Here is a 22,648-nt window from a genome sequence, read left to right as displayed (position 1 = left end):
CTTATTTTTTCCCATATGCCTTTATTTAATTATAATTTAAGTATACATTTTCGTAATCAATTAACATTAACCCTTAACAGTAACATCACACTTTAGATATCACATACTTTCATGTCAAGAATTGTAGGCCATGCCAATATTTTCTTCCCTCACATTCAAATCCAGTTCATTTACAGCAAGTAAGAGTAGTGTATACTGCGTAGTTGTTATACCATTTAACACACCAATAGATTACATAATATTTTAGAATTTTTTGATATTTCCAGAATTATGAACATCAAAGAGAAGACGATTGAATTGAGGGAATATCAAAACAATAAATTCAATATAACAGTAAAGAAATATAAAGAGTACCTAACTTATACCCTTACGAATCAAAAGTAATTAAAATATTAATAAACCTAATAAATACAGCGTAATCGTTGAATTAACTTAGGCAAGTATATGTACTTACCTTACATATAATGTCTACTATATTATATTTTATAACATTCATTATGGAATTGTAATTGCACAACATTCAATTGTATAATTTCATAAATACACGTCAAGTATAATCTATAATTAAAAACAGTTTTAAACTGTAATTCCAGACATCAAGATTTATGGGTATTTCCAATTTAATAATGCTCTTAGAATATATCCACTTAAAGTGTAACATCTCGTTATTATGACGATACAGAGAAAGTTATGGATAATGTGTATTTTATTTAAAATAATACGGGATTATTCTTATGGCGTTATTGTCGCGCCACTAACTTCCTTCAGGCACTTCCCGGTTACTTATCGAATGGATTATTCAAACAATCATTTTGATGTTATGGAGGTAACAATGTACTCTTTTCAGAGGGGTCACTATGATGGTGGCGTGTTTGTGCTAGTCACTCTTACGATATGTTCCATTGACTGTGACAATTTATAGTTCGTGTCATCCACGATGACGCGCAGATTTATCAAATCTAACCTTTAATAACATGACATTACGAGTTAAGGCTCGCGTCTTCATGAATGACATGATCTATATATTTCTAATAAACAGGAGGTGCCCAGTTGGCCCCTTTACTTCTGCTTAGGATTGACAGGGGTAAGCAGGTCGAGCACGGCGGCGATGTTGCCATCCTTGCTCTCGAGCAGCTGAGTGAGCCAGCCTCCGTCGTTGGTGAAGCCCATGGACAGCATCTGTTGGATGGCGGCCTCGATGTGCGGCGCTGGGGAACGAATAAATCATATTATGAATAAATCAATCATAGGATTACATTTAGTTGGGTCTGTATGCGTTAAAGGGTAAATAACAATCTTTATTCTACTTAATGAGCGGCAGGATAGTACCGTTGTTGCAGACTAGCCAACGCCTTTAGAGCGGTGGCGTGTGCCGAGGATACACAATTATGCTAATGGGAAGGATCACAGTGACATTTATTTCTAGCCCTGAACCAGCCCACAACCAATCAATAGTGCTTACAGAGCAGTTCCAACAATCTCATATAGTGTCTCTCATATACTTAATGAAGGAACCGATGTTAGGAGGGGGGTGAAAATAGCGTGAACAAATGACAAACATATAGGACTTACACAAACGACGGTATAAGGACCCTATTCAGCGTGATGCAACGGCACGCCGTGGAAATTGTAACTAGTTCTATGGAAGAATAAAATAAATAAATAATCAATATTACGGGATAACCTTACACCAAAACTTAAACCATCAAGTTTTTAATAACTACATTTTTTTGCATTAAAAAAAGGTGAACCAATGTTGACTTTTTTTTTTATCAAAAGAAGATTACAAAAAGCCTTAAACTATTAATCTGCCAAACTGCAGTACAGTTTATTAACCTTGTAAATTAAAATAACCGCTAGATAGGTTAGGTTTTAGGTTGAAAGACACTAAAAAAAAAGTAGCTATTACTTTTGAAACCAGAAGAATGTAAATTATGAATGATGTTATATAATTGTTACCTACATGCTGTGACTTGTTTTTGAATAAAAAGTCACGTCAAATTCGCTTACAGTCTTTCTACTGCTAAAAAAAAAACAAGTATAGTTGAAGTTTTGTTGTGGTTGTAGATGATACATAAATTATACTAAGGATATAAGGAAACTGAGCTCTCGAAAAAAAAATTAGTAATCACTAATTAATCGTGAAAGAACATCATGAATTTTACTAGCATCGTGATCGTGTTAAATATTAAATAGTATCGCCAATAAAATAAACAGTAGAAGTAGAACAAAGCGAATCTAGTTCATCTATCTTAGCTGTTGAAGGTCGAATAGCCTGTTATTGCGATGGCTATCAGTGACATATCAATATACTAATGACTCATGAAGTGATAAAATTTAACATGTTTTGTCCATGTACGAGGGGCGTCTGAAAAGTTCTAAGCCTAAGATAGAAATAATAAAGACTTTCAATAAAAAATAGCGGACATGATCAGTTCAGCTGTTTTTGAGTTATCGCAAAGTCCCCTTCTTAGTAAAAGACGTATGAAACGCTGCGAGTGTTCCGTTTTGCTTGTTATTTTTTTATTAGTTCATTGGGGCAACTACGGAACCCTACACTGAGCATGGCCCGACATGCTCTTGGCCATTTTTTTTCTTAACCAACAACTTAGTTCGTTGGTATTTTTGTTTCCTGCCTACCTGGTTGGTTGTTGATATTTTTTTCTTGACTTACTACCTAATTAGTTTTTTTCTAAATCGAAACCCCTTCACTTAGTAATGTAATGATTTAACTACCTGGTCTAAATATGAGATCATTTTACTTTTATTAAAATGCAGTACATAGTTAATAACGACCCATAATTTTTCTTTTGAAACGACACTTGTTTTGCCTATTTTCTAAGTATTGCTTGGTGCTAGCCCAAATCTCAGCTAGACAACTCAGGTATAATAATAATAATTACTAAGTTAAAATAATAAGATTTGGGTTGTTAACATTTTAAACTTGCAATGTACACTTACATATGTATGCAAGTACATATGTTTGTATGGGTCAAATGTTGCAAGTTAAGTTTGATCCACTTCCCGACTTCCAATGAAGCTGAAAATTTGCATATGTAAAAAATAATAATAAAATAATAAATATTATAGGACATTATTACACAAATTGACTAAGTCCCACAGTAAGCTCAATAAGGCTTGTGTTGAGGGTACTTAGACAACGATATATATAATATAGAAATATTTATAAATACTTAAATACATAGAAAACACCCATGACTCAGGAACAAATATCCATGCTCATCACACGAATAAATGCCCTTACCAGGATTTGAACCCGGGACCATCAGCTTCGTAGGCAGGGTCACTACCCACTAGGCCAAACCGGATGCCAATATGTAAGTCAGATGACAATGCAATATTATGGTACCATCAAGCTAATCTGGATCTAATGCGTCTGTGTCTCACGGAAGTTTTGTCAAGGTAACTTCTTAGTAGCAATGAGTTTGTGGTGTATATTATATAGTTAACTCTTGTATTATGTTAAGGCTCGAAATATCTTAAATTTAAACAATCTATTACTCTTTTATCACCTATTGAGCATATTAGATTATTAAGAAATAAGAAATAAATCTAGGGATTGCCAGTTTCGGAAAATCATGTCTCATATTTGATACAATACCAATCCCTCGACAAACTAGTTATCTACTTTTTAGAAGAAAAATGTGGAGTATATGAATTAATATTTATTGCTTAAAAAGGCAATGTAAAACTTCAGATTACTATTACACCTGGAAAAATAAATTTATATCCACGAATACTCATCACATGGTAGACAATTTTTATCCCGTAGTTCTTTAAAAAACTCTAACAATAAGTTGTGGAAAATAGGAAGTCAACAAATAATGAAAAGTAAATAAAAACTTTTTTTTTTAACTTAGAAAGCATTTTTGCTTTAAATTTAATTTTCTGTGCTAAGGTCTACGGCGCAGTAATAAATCTACAGCGTACGAATATACAGTTAAAAAACAACTTTAAGGTACTTAATATAGTAATATGATAGTCATACCAAAATAAGTTGGCAGCGATTTTGCCAGCCTAGACAGTGCAGGTGTTATTTTAAACGTCAAACTTCTATGAAATTATGATGTTTACTTAACACGTGCACTGGATAGGCTATCAAAATCGTTGACAACTTAGCTTTTTCTGACTCTAACTAAAATCTGGGGGCACGGCAGTGCCCCCACCAAGTCGAGCAAAAAAGCACGGCCGTACCATCCTTTTCTCGAAGCAATTCAGACCATTTTCGACCCCCTGTAACTTCGTTGTGGATAAAACTAGAAGACTGAATTTTCAGTAACCATGCAGGCATTGTAAAGACACGGTATATTTCAAATTTCATTCAATTTGAACCAGTATTTTAAGAATTATAACGGGTCAAATTTCTTAATTTTGTCACTCACTGACTCACCGATCATCAAAATTCTAAGGCACTTCTAGCAGACCTAGAAGCTTCAAATTTGGAATATAAGTAGTGTTTGGTGTATGAATCAAGGAAAAACTAAAAAATCTAGAAAAGACCGCAAAGAAAATTAAGCCCATACAGCCAAGTCTTCAGTTAAATTTTTCAATATTGGCTTTATTCGTAACGATGTTTTATGTTTTATTTATACATATATACAATAAGTAGAAGGTTGTTACGTAATAATTAACAGCAGCTTATAGTGACGCATATCAATATTAAAATTCTTTAATGTTTTATATAAATATATTGAGACTTGGCCATCGCACTAAATAATTAAATTTACATGTGTTTTTAGGCGATTGAATTTACACGTGTTTTCAGGCGATGGCCAAGTCTCAATATATTTATATAAAACATTAAAGAATTTTAATATTGATATGCGTCACTATAAGATGCTGTTAATTATTACGTAACAACTTAATGCTTCGAGTACGGAGATTCCAGACACAATTGATTTTCAATTGTTATGGACCACGATCGTGGTCTTAGAGACTGGACGTATTAAGACAGAAAGTCGCTTAAGTAGAGACTGAATAAATTAATAACCGACTTGGTATTACATGGATCTCACAACTTTTTACCGCAGAACAACTGAGTTGCGAGACTTGGTTTTTTTGACAAGTATTGTTTTTGATGGGATATAGCTTACATGAAACTTGTAACCACACAAATAAAAAATAACTAAAAAAATCATGTAAACCTACTTTTGACGACAACATGGCAATATATTAACTGTAATACAATCCCTCTGACATGTACTTTTCTGAGTTCTTGGCGATGTATCAATATGATACATAACAGTTTCATGTAAAAATACTGTGTATTAAATGTTTTTCAATACGACCACTATGTAAAACTTTATGCACTACCTAATCTAATGCAGACTATGTAAAAAATATTTACTAATTTAAGAAATAAGTGCCAAACTCACAGTACGAAACGATATCTGTGGTTTCCACGGCGCCATGTTGCTTATGACTAATTAAATTACATTGAAACTTGTGTGCTTTATTTTTGACTATAATAAAGGAGGACAGCTCGACATATTTATACCAGAATGATTCAGGTAATAAAGTGAACCTGCTAGGTTTTTTATGATCCATGTATCACCGGTGTTACAATGCCAAGATAAGGGTTATAAAATGCCAATTTACTTACAAGGATGACGCTGCGGCTGCGGTTTGGGGGCCTGCGTGGGCGCGGCGGCGGCGGCGGGGGTGAGGGCGGGTGCGGGGCCGGCGGGGGCGGGACCGGCGGGGGTGGGGCCGGCGGCGGCGGCCGCAGGGCCGGGGGCGCGCTGCGCGGGCGTCGCGGCAGCCTGGCTCTTGGGCAGCTCAGCTTCTTTAGTGTTCAATACTAGATATTAAAATCGGGTCAATGACTGTATGATATCACAAACACACAACAGTGAAAAAATTGTGCCTCGAGCGAGTGGCGTGAGCTGACGATTTCTGTTAAACTAGTTGCTTTGCAAATCTTCTAATGCGGTAACTTGGCAGCTACCTACTCAATCTACAAATGTTTCAAATAGTTTTCGCCTTAAATTGATGTAAAGGAGGTATTCTTTTACACACTTTACACATAGCTGTACTTTTTTCGGCAAGCATCAACATATGCTGTCAATCTTTTATGTTCTGTAATATGCATCATAAAGGCTGAATCAGTGTTGGCCGAAACGTTAATGCAATTGACCAATAACCATTACAAATTGAACCGTAGACTGTAACCGTCCGTTACGGTTTAATTTGTGATGGTTAATCGTCAATTGCAATTAACATTCAGCCAACACTGAGCTGAGTGATGATACTCGTAATCAGTGAATGAACCGAATCAAAGCAATGATACATTTAAACTATTTAAAGTTTAGTAAGACCACAATTTTAAGCAATTCTATTTTTTTTTCTCCATATTAGGGTGACTGAGATAAGGATAGGTCTTATTTTGTCCTTGGCAGGCTTTCCTCCAAGGATAGAGAGGAATAGAGAAGGTTGGAGGAGGCCTTTTGCCAATAAATGGCACACAGACAGGAATAAAATATGCAAGAAATGTAGAAAAAATGAAATTTACTTTACTATGAAATAAAGGATTCTTAATTCTTAAAAAGACCACAATTACTGAAATATAAACAAGGTGACAAGTCGAGTAGGTATAATAGAATAACAGAAAATAAACATGTCATTTATTCATGTCATGTCATATATTTATATATTTTACTATATTAGAAATATGATACATTTTGACCCTTTGACCGCAATATTGATGATGTTATAATGACATAGGGCATACATACATAGATGAAATTATAATTACCTGCAGTAGCCATATTGAGAGGCGGGTACAAATTACCACCGGAGATGTTGACACGTTGCTGGAATTCTTCGGGAAGGTTGAACCCAATCTGCCCCTGTTCTGGAGCAGTGGGCTTCACATTCACATAAGCCAGGTCCATCAGATCTGCACCAAAATGTGGTGATTAGAAACAAAGATCAAAGTTCAATGTTATAAATAATTCATTGACGTGTTGATTCAGATTGCCTACTCTGAACTATTATTAATGAATATATATAGCAAATAAATAATTGGGATAACTTTTGATAGTTTTCACATACTTTTTTGTTCTCAATATAATATTTATTGCCACACTTTATTGTCCACTAAATATTTAATAATACATACCCTTGTCCTGATTGACCATCATCCAGTCATCAGCTTTGTCCAAAGACGGCTCCCTTTTCACGTCATTGGAAATCACAGACTCATTGGACTTGACACTGACCCTGTCAGAAGTGCTGGCTTTATCAGACTTGACGCTTTCTGCGTCATCAGTGGTTTTCTTATCACCTTGACCCTCCTCTCGCATGTTCTGGTCACGAGAAGTCAGATTAGCCAAGTGGGTTTGAAGAAGCGTTTGGAGAAAGTTGAGGTCCAGGCCGGACGGGACGTTCAATGGGGGAACCTCAGGGTTTGGTGTTGTGGTGGTGGACGGTTTGAAAGGGCACTCTGTTGGCTTTGGTGTGGTATTGTCTGTTGGCATGGGGTAAAAATATAGTATTTATTTCTCATTTCTCATAAGTTTTTAGTTACATACTTCAACATACGAAATAGGATGATCTACGCGTAACCTGTAAACTTAGGGCTAACTAGTGAGGATGCGCATACTATTTCTAAGTAGTAATATTTGTAACACAGTGAATCATTGACCAATCAGGAACCTAAAACTCGCTATGTGAGTTGTTGTCCAATGATTTTATTTTCCTGATACATACACAAAGTATTATAGTAATTAGTGATTTATTGAATTACCCCTAAATTTTAAAAAGAAAGAATTGAAAATACATATATATTTACAATACACACCTGACTTGGCTTCAGTGGTCGGTTTGAATGGGCAACTCATCGCCGGCTTAAAAGGGCACTGTGTCTGAGAAGTGCTCGGTTGCGGCTCGGCCGTATTAGGCGGGGTCTGCTGTTCCTGCTTCTGATCCTTGTTCATGGTATCAAGGTCAATATCGCCGGCCAAGTTGGCGAACTCGTTCATGTAGGTAGCGAAGGTGTCGAGCCAGCTGGGGCGCGAGCGGCGGTCGCGGTGGTGGTCGCGGGGGTGGTCGCGCTTCTTCTCGGCGCTGCGGTCGCGGCGGTGGCGTTTGTGACACTCTTCTTCGGCGCTGGTAGCGACGGATTTCAGGAAGTGGCGGGAGCGCTTGATCGCCGCTCGGATCATGGCGCGCTGTAAAATTTTTTTATAATATAAACGTGAACTTTCGATGACGGTACGCGACGTTAAGCTTGCAGACAATTATTCGTATTGGGATTGATTAGAGTCAAAAATTATAGATGCATTGTAGGTGGTAGGCCATAGCCCCATAGACATAAAGAATACAATCCCATGGAACACACATCTAACGTTAAAGTACTAATCAGAAGTACCCGCGATGATTCCTAAGATATAAGGGCTAAAAACCCATGAAATGGCCTTCCTAGGAACATTAAGGTACTAACCGGCATGCTCGGAGCGGGCACGCGCACCATGCAATGCTCCGGATGGTTGCCGGCGGCCTCGCAGCGCGAGCATAAATCGAAGTCGGCGCACACGGTGCATTTGTAGCGGTAACCGGATACTGGGGACTCGCAGTTGTCGCAAACCACGCCGATGTGGTGCACGGAGGGGCCTGTAAGGCCTGTTGAACAAATACCTTCATATTACAGTCTTATTTATGCAGAATGTAATGAAGTAATGTCTTATCACTTTTATAATAAGAAATAAGAATTCACTATATTATCCCCTTGATTCCCAGCACTTAGAAATGTCAAAATTCCGAGGCGTTTTGGATTCTCTATAGTTGCATAAAAGTGGGAGGCAGGGGTAGCTTCTATGCCAACACAATGTTCTGTACTAGCAGTTGAGGTGTTTACGTATACCAAAAGCGCTCATAATCATAACCAGACAAGTTTTCTTTGGAGAACATGTCAATCAAAATGGCAAAATCAGGTGCCAATCATTATAATATTATTTTAAATGAAAATAAATTTAATTACATACTATCTGTTTTGAGGATTTCTGACACTGATGTCAAAAGGTCATGTTTGTGTCATTTGTGATTGCATATAGTACGTAAACAAACAAAAAGAATCATAGAAACAAGAAAACAAAACAAGATGTTAAGCAATCCTTTAGTAGCTCAAGGGAAGATATTCGAAGTCACTGACCACGCGTATAATTTAATTTACGATGAATATGCGATTGTAAATAGTTCGAGCACTCAGTACAGTAATGGTCATAATCATTATGTTGCAAGTGCATTATGCATGACTAACCAAAAGTAATAACATAAACTATGTAAGTAATTAATAAATGCTATTTAAGCATTGTTGATATAAAGATCTCATATCGAACTGAGTAGTCAAACAACATTACCACAAATAAAACAAGAACAGAGAATAGCCACAGGAAAATAAATTAGCATATTAAAATAAGAATGACGTAAGCATTCTCATAGTTTATGGATCAAATTCACCAAATCACGTATTCATGTGTAACAGAACTTTCAAATCTGCAACATCATCTCTTGTATTTGGCGCAAAGGAATACGTATACGTACCATAGCGGTTTTATGTTCATCAAACTTTAAATCTTACTTGCATTTTTTTTCTATTTGTATTGAGTTAAAGCCGAAATTTCACTAATATGACCTTTTTGGGCAAATCGAAATACTGTAAAGCTATTTGCTAGCCTTACAGGATAAGTACCTACTATCAATTTTGCTTTATCATTATGCTACATGACTCAGTACAACTTCAAAGTTACTGATTTTAACCCTTTGAACGTCAAGCCTACCGTACCGTACCGTCTTCTTAAATCTTGTCAAAATGGCCGAAAGATATTGGGTTGCGCGCGTCATTTGACGATTTTGGCAGTCAAAGGGTAAACAAGTCTTTAGACAAGTTACCAAATGTAAGAGATAAACGGATATTGAGTTTTTGGAACATACCTTATGGAGCCACATGTACCGATCGGTGATCACAAGGATACATTTAAAAAAATAACAAATCTTAACCCTTTCCTTAGGCACAAACTATATTGTAAACCCTATATTGTATGTCTTATTGTATTCTGGCAGGATTTTTATGACTACGAAGTCATATTGAGGTGACAATTGTGGATCTTTTGAAATCTGCTTTTAAAATTACTTACCGCAAGAGACCTCCGGAAATGCAATTGTGATGTCAACATCCTTGTCTCCTGCATCTTGGATTTTAGGTTTCACAGACAGCTTGTAAATGTGGCCTTGGAGAGAAGACAGTGCTATCATCATTTCATCATCTGATGAAATGGAAACTTCATCGCCATCCTCATCTGAACAAAATGAGAAACTAGATAAGAATCTAGATATGGTTATGAATAGATGGATGATTCTAAGTTAAGAGGTAAGGTCATGTCTGAAAATATTGATACGAAAAAAGTGCCAAAAATATGTACACACGTTTTTATTGCCCATATATTAAGGTAGTGTATACATATTTTTGGCACTTTTTTCATATCAATATTATCAGACATAACTGTACTAACATTGTCCATGTTACATATCCATACTTTATATACATTTCTTTATACAATAATTAAATTACAATAGTGTCCCTTAATAGATTGCATTTCCTTCATGAACAGTTAATTTAAATTCATTAATTAACTTCGTTTTCTCACAATGGCACTTCAAACATGCAAAACGTCTCTCCCCTGGCCCATCCCTATCCAGTTTTTACAAATCAGTATTCAGATCAGATTTTATCCAGGTCTAACATACATTTTAATTAGATAAAAACTGTAAGATTTATGTTGTGTTGCATTTTCCATGTCAGCAATTACCTCTTAACTTAGAATGACCCAGATCTAAAGAATATAAAGGGTACATAGGGTTAATATGTATAACCAGATACATAAACATATCAACCAGACATAATATGAGTAGCTACTGAAAGCATAAATAATGTTAGATAACAATAATGTTTTATTGAAAATCATACTGGACACTGGACAAATGATGGCAGGAAAAGGTACTAGCCGTGTTTTGCCTGAAGTGTTCTTTATGAAGACATTTTAACTTATTTATACTAGAATCAAGAAATTAAATATAATTTGAGGTAGCCCAGTTTTACGAAGTGATTACAATCTTATATTAGATTCACTTTGATTACCTTTCCACATAACAGTGTATGCCTTGCCCTTAAGTCCGGGGAAGACATCTTGCAGCTTGGCATTCAAATAGTGGAAACTGGTGACCACACTCTTCTCAATCCCGAAACGGCGCACCTCTGGGGGGCTGTCTTGGGACCAGTAGGTGAACACCTTGAATTGCACTAAGTCTTCCATTGTCTGTGAAAGTCATATTAATGTCTTCTTTAAGTTTCAAAGTAATGAAACGTAAAATAATGATTACCTAGACATTCAGAAGTTTCATCAAAGACGGTGTTGCACAAATAAATAATTGTAAAAAAAAGTTATACCTTGTCAGTAACTAGGTACAAATGATGCAACATTAATAAAAAGAGAAATCAATGATTACTCACTGCAAAAAACTTACTGCGTCAAAATTAGTACTGACGGTGAAGTGTAAATTATATTAAAGAGCAACTGGTACCATTTTCTTTATGATACGAGGCGCCATTTTGTTGTTTGAAACAAATAACTACACTTAACTCCAAACTTACCATTAAATTCACCGACTTTAAAATGTTTTCAACAGAGCAAAGAAACGTACAAAGTCGTCGAAATATGCGCGCGCAACAGGTATTTGAAAAAACCAAAACTATTAAATTTTCAATTATCGACTTGAAAAAGACACGGCGTTTACAAAAATCAGTAAAAACAAACAAGAAACGTGAGTCTTCCAGTACGGCACAAAGCGAATGTTGTTGTCGTGCGGCGCGCGAGCTTAAATATACGGTGCAAAATATTATGATTCATCAAATACTCACATACATAGAATGTTGGAGAACGCAATACGAGAGATAATCAATAGTTGTGCAACTAAAATGTCAAAACAAAAAGTCATGTTTATGTCGCTCCTTTACACAAAAGTTTATGTTTATAATTTCGTTAATTTTTTATCACTAATTGAATCAAATAATTTACAAGTATGAAATGTGAATGTTATAGAAACCGATGATCTTGTTTTATGTCATGGCTTTTAATAAGATATTAATTAAAAATAAATGAAAAGCCAATCGTTTTAAAACTAATTTTCTCAGTTACCGCTAACTGCATTGCGTGGATTGAAACTACGAAACTTTGGCCTTGCCCCGGAATCTAGGTGATTTAGATAGAATTAAAAATAATCAAATTTATTTCTTCAGTACTAAGAGGCGGCCAGTTTGAAAAGCGAAGGGCCGATTTCCTTTCCAAGTATTATTTCTTACTTACAAGTTGATTTGCTAGACTTTATTATAATTATTTCAATTATTTGATATTAATTATGATACTTATAAACTTGTACAAGAAGCATACAATACAACCATTGCTCCAGATTGATATTGTGTCAGATGATATTTTTTTACCTGTTCAAACGACCAGCTGACGTTCTTATCTGACGATTTTTTTAACTAACAATAGCATCTGAATTATCATCTGATACAGTATCAAACGGGAGGCGATGACTACATTTTTTTACGTGTTTCGGTGGCTGCCATTCCTCAACCCACTAACGGAGCGGCAGCTGATCTCCACGAGAGTTCATCATATATAGCAGTTAACCGCTACAAGAGTTTTCGCCCGGGAGGCGATTGGTCATGGAAATATAGTCCTGGCTCGCGGTCAATAACATATAGACCTATGTGCATATGCATTAAGTTCAATTTCCAGTTTTGTTACTTCGGTGACGTGAACCCCTCACTGAAGGGCCCTCAGAAGGCCCGAAATCGAAGGATCGAAAAATGGGATATGGGTGAAGAAAATAAAAATCAACAATATTTTCAACAGTTATTAATTATAATAACGTAAAACAGGAATACATAAAGAACCTATGTAGTAACTTATAGGAATATTATACTAATCTTGATGTTCCTTACTATTAACACTCTTATTGATAACAGTTTTCTTTTGGCTTCCATACTTTTCTTGGTCAACAAACTTAGGAGGTCCTCCAATCTGTGTGGTTTCAGGAACACTTAGCTCTTCATTAAGTTTCTTGGCCAGGAAGTATATTTCAGCAAGAGCAATCACCAGTGCACACATTACTCCAAGGAGCAGCCGGAATCCAAAGTCAAGGTTACCAACCATCCATTCAACTCCTCTGAAGCCAAAGAGGAATCCAGCAAATATTGAAATTATGAATTGGCCAATGGCAATCAGCTGCCTGTTTAATTGTTTCACTAAAACAAAAAAAAGTTTAGAGACTGAAATATCACAATCATATTTTTGTAATTCATAGGCCTAGTTTTGATTGTGAATCATCATTATTACCATTAGTAAGCTGTTTTCAATAGTTCCAGAATGTGTTTGAGCATTATTCCACATTGTGAAATACAATGACAGGAACTAATAATAAAAAAAAAAAACTAAGGTCTAGTCACTAGTGACGCCAAAAATTTGTATGTGAGTCTCCATGACATCGGCACAGGGTTAGATTTAAGAGGATAGGGGACAGCTGCTTTTCCATACAAAGTCGTCATTCTCCTCTCTGGATATTAACTTTATGAAATTTTTTTTTGTAAATTTTTTCGTTTTTTTTGTTACTTATTTAACTTTTAAGTTATGACTTATGAGCGAAAAACAATTGTAAAAAGGAAAATGGGGACTATGGAGATGGAAAGGCAGTTTCAGGGTGGTCATCAATTTTCATCTTAATATTAATTCATAGAAAATAGGGAAAGGTTTATTCATAAAAAAAATACTTACATTGAAAAGCAATGGAATCATCAGGGAACCTTATCCTCACATTATCAACGCCTTTTGTCATTTTCCTGTAATCTCTAGCCTCTTGTTGAGCCCTTAGTTTCACACATCTCTCTTCCAACACAGGGTTCCTTTTAATAACACTGTTTTCTGGCATTTCAATGTGAACTCCTTCCATAAGCTCATGTAAATATGGGGTGTCTGATTCGGTGTTTCTAATGGTGTTAAGATAAACATATAGCCAGTCTATATCTGAAGTCTTTAGAAATGGACCATCTCTTTCTTTTTCATTATCTTGTAATACTTTATCAATTTCTGTTGGGTCTGTTTCTAATTGTCTCTTTTTGTCCCCACTACCATTTTCTTTGTTCACTTTTTTGGACACGTTATCAACATTCTTGCCATTTTCATTATATGAATCTTCTATTATTTCCTTTTTAGATACTTTAAGGTCTAATTTTTCAACCTCTGCTTTAATTTTCTCTAAATTTGATATATCAGAGTTGCACAAGTGATATGCTTGTTCAATGTTCTTCAGTTTAACTTTGTCCTTGTCTTTATTAGGTTGTGACTTAATGAAGAACAAAATGTTCTCAGGTATTTCATAATTGCTTTTTATTGTTTGGAGGAACTTAATAAGCTTTTCTGATGGGTAAATTTTAAGGGTAGGATCTGTGAGAGATGACTTTTGGTCCATTGTAATTATTTGGTAATGTTAAGCTTGTGGTTTAAGTCTGCGTAGAGATCTCTCAGTTCTTCCTCTTTTTCTTCAAAAGCGTTGTCAATCCTTTGGCACTTAAAGTTCATATCATCAATGAACTGATCCCATTCCTTTTGCCTTTTTTCACGATTTTCAGCTCTTTTTTGTTCACAAGTCTAAAAAGTAAAGTGAAATTAAAAATATAATTCAAAACTCTTCTTAACTAAAATAATGTGCAAGAGGAATACAGTCTTAATAAGAGAAAGTAGATGCCACAAACTGTAAACTTCTGCATAAGAAACATCATATGGACTTATTGTTACTATGTTTATAGAATAACTCGCAAGTGGAAATCTAATTATGCAGGCTTTGCCTACATTTAACTCACATACCTTCTGTACTTCAAGATAATCAGTCTCAATCCTTTCACACAATTGGAGTGCCTGGTTTAGTTTCTCACTGAGCACAGGTAGTGCAGCCTCACTCCCTTTCTTTATCTTGTCAACCTGACTATCTTTGATATCAGTGACCTTCTCAAGAATGAAGAACAAATTCTCTACTTCACGGTCTCCTCGTTTTTCCTAAAATAAACTTGAATAGATAAGACCCAAAGGAGTTCTGTAATTTGTAATTAAATTTCACATCTACATAGAAATCTTGAGTGCATACCTCGAATTCCTTTAGCATAAACTTTATTTCTCCATTTAAAAATGGTCTATGATCAAATAATCTGGCCCAAACTTCACCAACTTCTGAAATCAAAATCATTTTGACATCAAACATTTGACAATACTAGTGACCTAGTTAGAGGTTTATAAGATGCTTTTTTTGGAGATTTACAAAATATTTAAATAATCAATGCTGTCATCATGTACATCTAAAATAGATTTCTGTTATAAAAGTGAGTACATTTACATTAAGTCTTTAAGTAAAAATAAAGAGTTCATCGTTGACCTGGCATTTCATGTAACGATACAACTATTGCATCATGAGTTAATTATTAGTCACAGGACACTATGGGGATGGAACTTGACCGATTGTTATGGAAAGTGATAAGCAAAATTGTACAGTTTTTCCTAAAGATAAATGAAAAACCCAAGCCTTCTTACATACCTCGTGACAGTTCCGTCATCATTGGTTTACCAAATGGCGTTTCGATCACTACTTATCGGAACATTTAATATGATTATTATGTATTAAAAACTACTAAAAGTTATTATTGTGCATTATTATTATTATACATTATTATGTGAAGACATAAAAAGTTTGATTCACATGTACTGTTTACGTTTGAAATGACTGTACAGTACTCATTAACTATCTACTAAACGAATTCAATTGCTAAAAACAAAACGCAATGAATACGATAATGTTGCAATTTACAAATTCAATTTGCAAAGATGGGTACAATAATAGAATACAAAATCTCATAAACATAATGGCCATTAGTTTTCTTATTTTGATAAGCCGACAAGAAGTCTAGATACATAGATAAAGATATAATTTGGAAATAGTTTTATTTTGCTTCTAGCAATACTGAACGAATGACTGACAAGAAATCAATTTTATTACATTCATTCATTCGAAACAATCTCTTTCTCGTTCTAATCGTTCTATCAAAATTTTCGTTCATTCTGTTAGTGAGTTCATTCATCGCGTAGTAGATGGGCGTACGTTAAATTAATGGATTGAATTCGATATTGTTTTTATTTGCGCAGAAGTGTTTTGAAGGCGACAATGGTGGTTAAAGGTTTCGTTTGATTGTTTGTTAACTGCATTAAGTGATGCGTTAAGCGGAACTGAATGTGAAGTTTTGGATTTTTTAGTGTGTAAATTGTGATAGTGATCACCATGCCGGGTCTTATAGGCATTGGTGAATTTATCGAGGAAACTCGTGAGGATTACAATTCGCCGACGACTTCCACATTCGTGTCGCGTATGCCGCAATGTCGGCAGACCATCGGTGCATTGGAAGAGGTAAGTGTTTTTGTTTGAATAACCGCTCCCTAATAAAGACTAGATTCTACAGCTGTCATGATCATGATAAGGGATTGGTGTGCCTGGCTTGGCAGGAAATGCGCTTTGTGATTAGATTTTCCTCAATGAATAACCTTGATCATATAATGGGGACGTCGAAGGCATCTAAATGTATTTGTGAAGCAAATAAAATGTCCTAGTCATTCACGTTAGCAATGTTATGAATCACAACATAATATTTTATGTACCTAAATGCGTTTAATTTTTTTGTTAACTTAGTGCTTAAAACGCTGTTTATCTACATAATGACCAAGTCATCAATACTTTCATTACCGGTAATGATGTCAGTAAATATTTACTGAAGTATTAAATATTTAGCCATTTTTCATACAGGGTATTAACAGGCATTGGAAAATTAACCATTTTAATGTTAAATGGAATGGATCCAATCCTGGAGCATCTCTACAATATTATAGTATACTACACTTTGTTTTTGTCGTTTATGATACATACAAATACAAAACCTCAAGCCGTATTTTCTATAATTTTATGAGCACTAATTACGTCAACAGACTCAGCAGATTTCAAGTACCAACGTAAGTAATAAATAAGTACATACAGGTTCGGATGTGCAGTATGCAAAAGAGCGTACTTGAGCTGCAAGTTTTTAAGCCCGTCACAGACGGAGCGATAATACCTATATAGTTATTAATTATGCCGTAAAATACCGACAGATAGTATAGCTAAGCAACACACACGCCAACGGTACCAAAATATATAGGTATGGCTGTCTGTCTGGCACCTACATTGTGAAAGACGAAATATACCGAAATAGGTATATCGTAATATACCTAACGAGCTATATACCGCCATCTTATGATGCCTTGCTATAAGATATCGTAAGATACCAAAATATAAATATTTTATAGCTTCGTGTGTAGACTCCGTCAAGTGTTACGTAAAATATATGGTAAGATGCCTTGCTATAAGATATATTTTGGTATATTATCGCTCTGGCTGTGACGGCCTTAATTTTACCTAGGTTTTAGGTATGCAAAGAGGTTTTTATCTGAAGCTGCGCTGATCGTACCATTTATAAAAGAACTAAACCAATTTGAATGCGGTTTGTACTAAACAACCTTTGTTTTCAGTTACGGTTTATATATGAGTGCGACCGTAAGGTAATAACCTATGGTTGCTAGTTTCTAACAAATGCCTAAGTATGGCCTAAGTACTTAACCTACTTAACAAAAAAATCTACCTAAGTAGATACTGAGATAAGACTTTCGTATTGTAACTGCCACTCGGAAAACCTCCTTTTACAAGTGATAAATTATTTAAGCACGTACCTTTTTATCGTCATTTTATCTAATGAAATCGGAAAGTGACCATTAGGATCAGGAAGGTTTGCGGGCCGTAATTTGGGGAAAATTGTGTACCAAAGACCGAAACCGATGTTTTGACTACCTAGTCAACCTGCCTACCACCTACTACCTACCTACTGAAGGAAATAAAGGGTGTTCCTTCCTAATAGTTCGGACGGGGACCGTATGATCTACTACGTCATCATCTGATACAAGGATAAGCCCCATGGCAACAATTCATAAAAGTGCGGTTAAGTTTGAAAAAAAAATAGAATTGGCCGAAAGCACAAAAATGGTAACCAAAAAAAAGTGAAATTGACGTCGTCTGATACAAAGATGAGACTGGTGTCAACAGATAGGAATTTATATGTAGCTTCAAAAACCACTCGTCGCCAGTTCCTACACGGCCGGAAGTGCGTCTGCCGCTGCCGATGCCGGGCAAGAGATAGGTACGTACGGTCCCCGCCCGAACTATAAGCCTACTACGTTATCAAACAGAAATCGTTTATTGTCAGGTGACAAAGGCCCAGAGATACGTACCTTACAAATTAATACAATTAATTATATATAATTAATTAATTAACTAAATATTGCAGCTCGCCGTACATCGCTCAATGGCCCCAGCATAATGCACTGAACAGTGCAATACGCAGCACTGCACCCTGAAATGGAAGTTGAGACTTTAGATATAAAGGTCAAAATATACCTATGGTGCATATTTTGAGGAAGCGAGTTGAAAATTGAAAGTAATAACTAAGATATAATCCAGGTCGTCGCGTTTAACTGCTCCGAGCAGCGCTAGCTATAAATATAATTAGTAATTACCTAGGTTAACTTAACCCCTTACCGCATGTAATACAATTTATTTGTTGAAATTTGAACTTTAATAGTTGTCAATAGAGTTGAATATCATATCCGCTGTTTAGTAGGTCCACTAGGTCCCCAAATAATAAAATGACCTTACCTATTCCTGACTGCACACGCGACTTTATCTAACTTGCCCATGTTTTGATACCTATAGCTACACCAATTCCCCAATGTGTAGATAAACCATTACGAAGCTATAATTGAGTGTGATTTCGTGATCATACATGTGATTAGAGCTAGGTAGTGTGGGCGACGGGAGCGCGACCTTGCTGTCGCGCCCCCACTGCAAAAATAACTGTATCTATACTATCTAGTACTTCCATCTTGTATCTATCTAGTATCTGCTAGATTGAGCAAGATACGGAAAGTAAGAAACAAAAAACTTTTATCAGAAAAGGTGCCATAAGCGCGGTGCTTGATGGCAAGAGGAAGATGTTTCACTTACGCCTTTGAATGATTGCTATAATTATTATAGTTAGTCGCACTAAGGTCTCCTAGGTCATAAGGTGTATCATAATATCAAAATGCGGTTTGTTGGCCGCCTTGAAGTTAATCATCTTCGGTGTAAGAGTCCAATGAAAGTTATTACCCTTAACACAAGGTATCTTCAGGTACCTACATATTTCACTTGTCACGAGGCACACAATACATAATATTATACGGTCTACATACACAAACAGAATCCAATTGTGCGAGTTCGAAATCTGAGAAAGATACAATTTATCCATGCTTTACGGCCGGCTAACTCTCGATTGTTATAACTTACTTGTAGGTAATGGCCCCTTTGCATCTTCTGCTAACTGACGTTGTCTAGTTTCTTATTTACCTATACTTCCCTCTAAAAGGTCATGAAGACCACAAGTTTCCTAAAATATCCGCTTTTATACGTTACGAAACGACTTAGAACAACCAACAACTTGTCCGTCCTTTCTTTCCAAGTTTACAAACCTACCATTAAATATACAAGGTGCCCGTGAGCATTGCGAGAGATTTTAACGATGCATTCCTGATGGCAACGGAAGCAAAAAATGTTATATGACTTTTTGTGAATTCGACAAAAAAAAAAATGTTTTTTTTTTCCCTTTTTTGAACACTCCTGTACATAAAACGTAATTTTTATTGATAAACACATAACCTAAAATTAACTAAAAAGTTTTTATTTTATTTGGAGGTAGCCTCCCGAATACATTTTTTTTAATTTTTCGATGTCAATCAATAGGTATGTCCAGACTAGACCTCAAAGTGGTAATACCGCAGTCAAAAATGTGTTTTGTACCGACTTATGGCGAAAGAATGATATCGAAAAACATTTAATTATCTCTGAAACTAGACCTAATCCAGAAAATTTTATATGACATTTTAGTTTCTAAATATTACCAGGAATGCTTAGTTAAAATGTCTCGCAATGCTCACGGGCACCTTGTATAATATTAGTTCATCAAGTATAATAAAAGTAACACTTGAAGGGTTGTTAGTTGTTAATTACTATTTCAGGGTAAATGTCACATTAAAATATCAAATGTTACCTTGAGTGCTCAAACGTTACACTTTACCCTACACGGCTACTTAATTAGTATGGGTTATTAAAAATTAAGTGTTCTATAATTAGAGGAAGGAATTGATACAGCCGTCTCCGTATAAATAATATTTTAATAACAAGAAAGTTTATGAACAGAGACTTGCATCTTTGGTCTACATGGACATTCGTAATTAGGTATGAAGATATTTATGTATGGAAGGATTATTTTATACTTATCACAACGTCAAGGATGCATAATCCACGAGTTCCACAACGACAAGCGTCAGAAACGGGATTACCGGGACTGTCATATACGTGTGATACTTTTTTTTGTCGTTAAACTTCAAAATACTTATCCAGAATAAAAAACATCACCACATCATTGTTAATGACACTAGAGTGAATCTTAGGAATAATAATATTTCTAGTTCTTGGGTAATTGCCGTTTAAGGGAATGTCACATGTAGGTAATTAATAATTATATATTAAGTAATTAAACGTTACGCTTGTTCTGTGCCGTCCCCTACTAGTCAATTAGGCAGCAAAGCGTACGGTTAGCAGCAAAGCGTAGCGTGGGGTTATTAAAAATTAAGCATTCCGTTATAAACTTTCCCTACATCATTGTTAAACTACTCGAGTGCACCTTAGGAATACCTAATAATTACGGAAGGTGGAGATAAGGAACGAAATCTCAATGTACCAAAAAGTGTCATCAAAAAACTTTAAATAGGTGGCGCTACAATACCTAGAGTACTTGAACAAAAAATCAAATCATAGACAGCGCAATTCACTCCGTCAATAACGCCTAGGTTCTTAGCAACTCTAGCGCTACTCTGGAGAGATTTGGAACTATTATTTATGGCTGACAGCTGGACACTTTTGCAACAGTTCTACCATAAGAGATGCCACTCCTCTTAATTCCATACTCCATACTAATAATGTTTCTACTGTTTCTAGTTGTTAATTGTTGTTTAAGTATATGTCACATGTATATATTAAGTACTTAAACGTTGCGCTTGTTCTGTACCGTCCCCGCCTACTCAATTAGGCAGTTAAGGGTAGGGCTGGGGTTATTAAAAATTAAGCATTCCGTAATAAGGACTTCCCTACGCATAAATTTACAACGTCGCGCAGAACGGGCCGTTTACCATCGAGTTGCTTATTGTCCCTAATTGTTCTATTATCTACTTTCAACACTTGCTTAGGAAATGGGTAGGCTAATTAATCTAATTATAGAACTTTGACAGTGTTGGCAGTAATTTTCTATGAACATACTGTGGAAAAGCCAAGCCAAATGCCGTTTGATTTTTGTGGGTGTTGTAGATGTCCAGTAATATTTTTACTATTTTAAGTCACTTGACTCTGACCACGATAACTTTGCACACACTTGGCATAAAAACTTAGCGTGGCCCGACTCGACTAGTCGAAGATAAGAGTCACTTTCCCTTCATATGTGGAAAATTCTGTTTGCAGTTAGATTTACCAGAGATGAAAGATTCGTTACTGACTGCATGTACGCTGCGTTTTAATGTTAGCTAGCTCAAAAGGCCATAACAATCACTGCAGACGACCAATTGGAATTAAGTGACGATCGTATAACTAAGTTAGCACTTAAAGATTTGGCTCCGCGCCAACTTAACTACTAAACGGAGCAAACTTTGCAAATTGATACTTTATCTTTGTCGGAGCAGAACTCGCTAAGTGCTCGATAGAAACAATAAAGAGATTAAAGTGTACGTGGATGAATGTAGTATTAGCTTGCAATAAAATTAACAAAGATTACACGAAAGGTGACTTAATACCTATATTTGCGTTGTAAGAGGCTCTGCTCAGTTTATGCGAAACATTTGGATTTACTTTCTGTACAAAAGTTATTTTGCTCATTTATGTACAAACTAGTCATTTTAGTATTAATATAATTTATGTATCTATTTACTGTTTCTTGATAAGTACATTATCGTAATTGATAAATACTATGATTGTAAAAAATGGCTTTGTTTGTATTTTGGCTGTTTTTATTGCAATATTGATTTGTATGGAAATATTGTGTACTTACAAGCGCGATTAACTAACTGTTTTATTGAATAATAGTATAACACTATACATGTACATACAATGAGACGAAAAGTTTTCATTTTAAAAACGAATATCAAATATTGTTGTGAGAGCCTCCATAACGCATTTTCATTTTGTTAGAGATAAGAGTTTAAAAATTAAGGTTTCGGTAAAATAATAGTATCTTAGCATAACCTTGCTATCATACTTTCCTCCAACTGTGACCCTTGCATGTCGTAAGTCAAAAGCACGATGAGTCACCGCATGTGAATGCGCCGGGTCCCGCTGCCAAAGCCGACATAAAAAAGATGCG

The 22,648-nt window shown here is 35.5% G+C and overlaps 4 protein-coding genes across 10 annotated transcripts in view; 1 reads left to right on the top strand and 3 right to left on the bottom strand.

Moving 5' to 3' along the window:
- Position 1: 1 nt before the first annotated feature.
- On the bottom strand, positions 2–11,959 carry LOC133518860 (protein ref(2)P-like). 4 transcript variants are annotated; one of them, XR_009799544.1, is made up of 10 exons: positions 11,939–11,959; positions 11,159–11,336; positions 10,158–10,319; positions 8,465–8,643; positions 7,823–8,192; positions 7,142–7,489; positions 6,776–6,919; positions 5,624–5,821; positions 1,573–1,639; positions 1,068–1,208 (listed from the first exon to the last, which is right to left on the bottom strand). XR_009799544.1 is itself a non-coding variant. In XM_061852607.1 (9 exons), exons 1-9 carry the CDS (start codon positions 11,942–11,944, stop codon positions 1,060–1,062), a joined length of 1,734 nt encoding a protein of 577 aa, XP_061708591.1. In that variant the 5' UTR covers positions 11,945–11,959; the 3' UTR covers positions 2–1,059. The 4 variants fall into 4 exon arrangements, 3 of the variants coding, with proteins under 3 accessions (XP_061708591.1, XP_061708593.1, XP_061708592.1); XM_061852607.1 differs by lacking the exon at positions 1,573–1,639 and having other exon boundaries at positions 2–1,208; XM_061852609.1 differs by lacking the exon at positions 1,573–1,639 and having other exon boundaries at positions 2–1,208; positions 5,624–5,806.
- Positions 11,960–12,926: 967 nt separating this feature from the next.
- LOC133518857 (uncharacterized) lies at positions 12,927–14,550 on the bottom strand. Its single transcript, XM_061852601.1, has 2 exons — positions 13,857–14,550; positions 12,927–13,330 (listed from the first exon to the last, which is right to left on the bottom strand). Exons 1-2 carry the CDS (start codon positions 14,548–14,550, stop codon positions 13,008–13,010), a joined length of 1,017 nt encoding a protein of 338 aa, XP_061708585.1. The 3' UTR covers positions 12,927–13,007.
- Positions 14,551–14,555: 5 nt separating this feature from the next.
- LOC133518858 (biogenesis of lysosome-related organelles complex 1 subunit 5) lies at positions 14,556–15,707 on the bottom strand. 3 transcript variants are annotated; one of them, XM_061852603.1, is made up of 4 exons: positions 15,667–15,707; positions 15,223–15,305; positions 14,946–15,134; positions 14,556–14,729 (listed from the first exon to the last, which is right to left on the bottom strand). In XM_061852603.1, the coding sequence occupies exons 1-4, from the start codon at positions 15,686–15,688 to the stop codon at positions 14,556–14,558; spliced, it is 468 nt and encodes a 155-aa protein (XP_061708587.1). In that variant the 5' UTR covers positions 15,689–15,707. The 3 variants fall into 3 exon arrangements, with proteins under 3 accessions (XP_061708587.1, XP_061708588.1, XP_061708589.1); XM_061852604.1 differs by lacking the exon at positions 15,667–15,707 and adding an exon at positions 15,508–15,658; XM_061852605.1 differs by lacking the exon at positions 15,667–15,707 and adding an exon at positions 15,508–15,658 and having other exon boundaries at positions 15,223–15,302.
- A 377-nt stretch (positions 15,708–16,084) lies between these two features.
- Positions 16,085–22,648, top strand: part of LOC133518856 (arfGAP with SH3 domain, ANK repeat and PH domain-containing protein) — a 79,610-nt gene continuing 73,046 nt past the window's right edge. The window contains exon 1 of one of the 2 annotated variants that reach the window (XM_061852599.1): positions 16,085–16,530. In XM_061852599.1, coding sequence (XP_061708583.1) covers positions 16,405–16,530 — 126 coding nt within the window. In that variant the 5' untranslated portion in view covers positions 16,085–16,404. The remainder of the gene's footprint in view (positions 16,531–22,648) is intronic. The other variant, XM_061852600.1, reaches the window with a different exon arrangement.

Source organism: Cydia pomonella, chromosome 6 (assembly GCF_033807575.1).
Source record: "Cydia pomonella isolate Wapato2018A chromosome 6, ilCydPomo1, whole genome shotgun sequence".
Taxonomy (NCBI): domain Eukaryota; kingdom Metazoa; phylum Arthropoda; class Insecta; order Lepidoptera; family Tortricidae; genus Cydia; species Cydia pomonella.
This window is presented reverse-complemented; position numbering and strand designations above follow the sequence as displayed.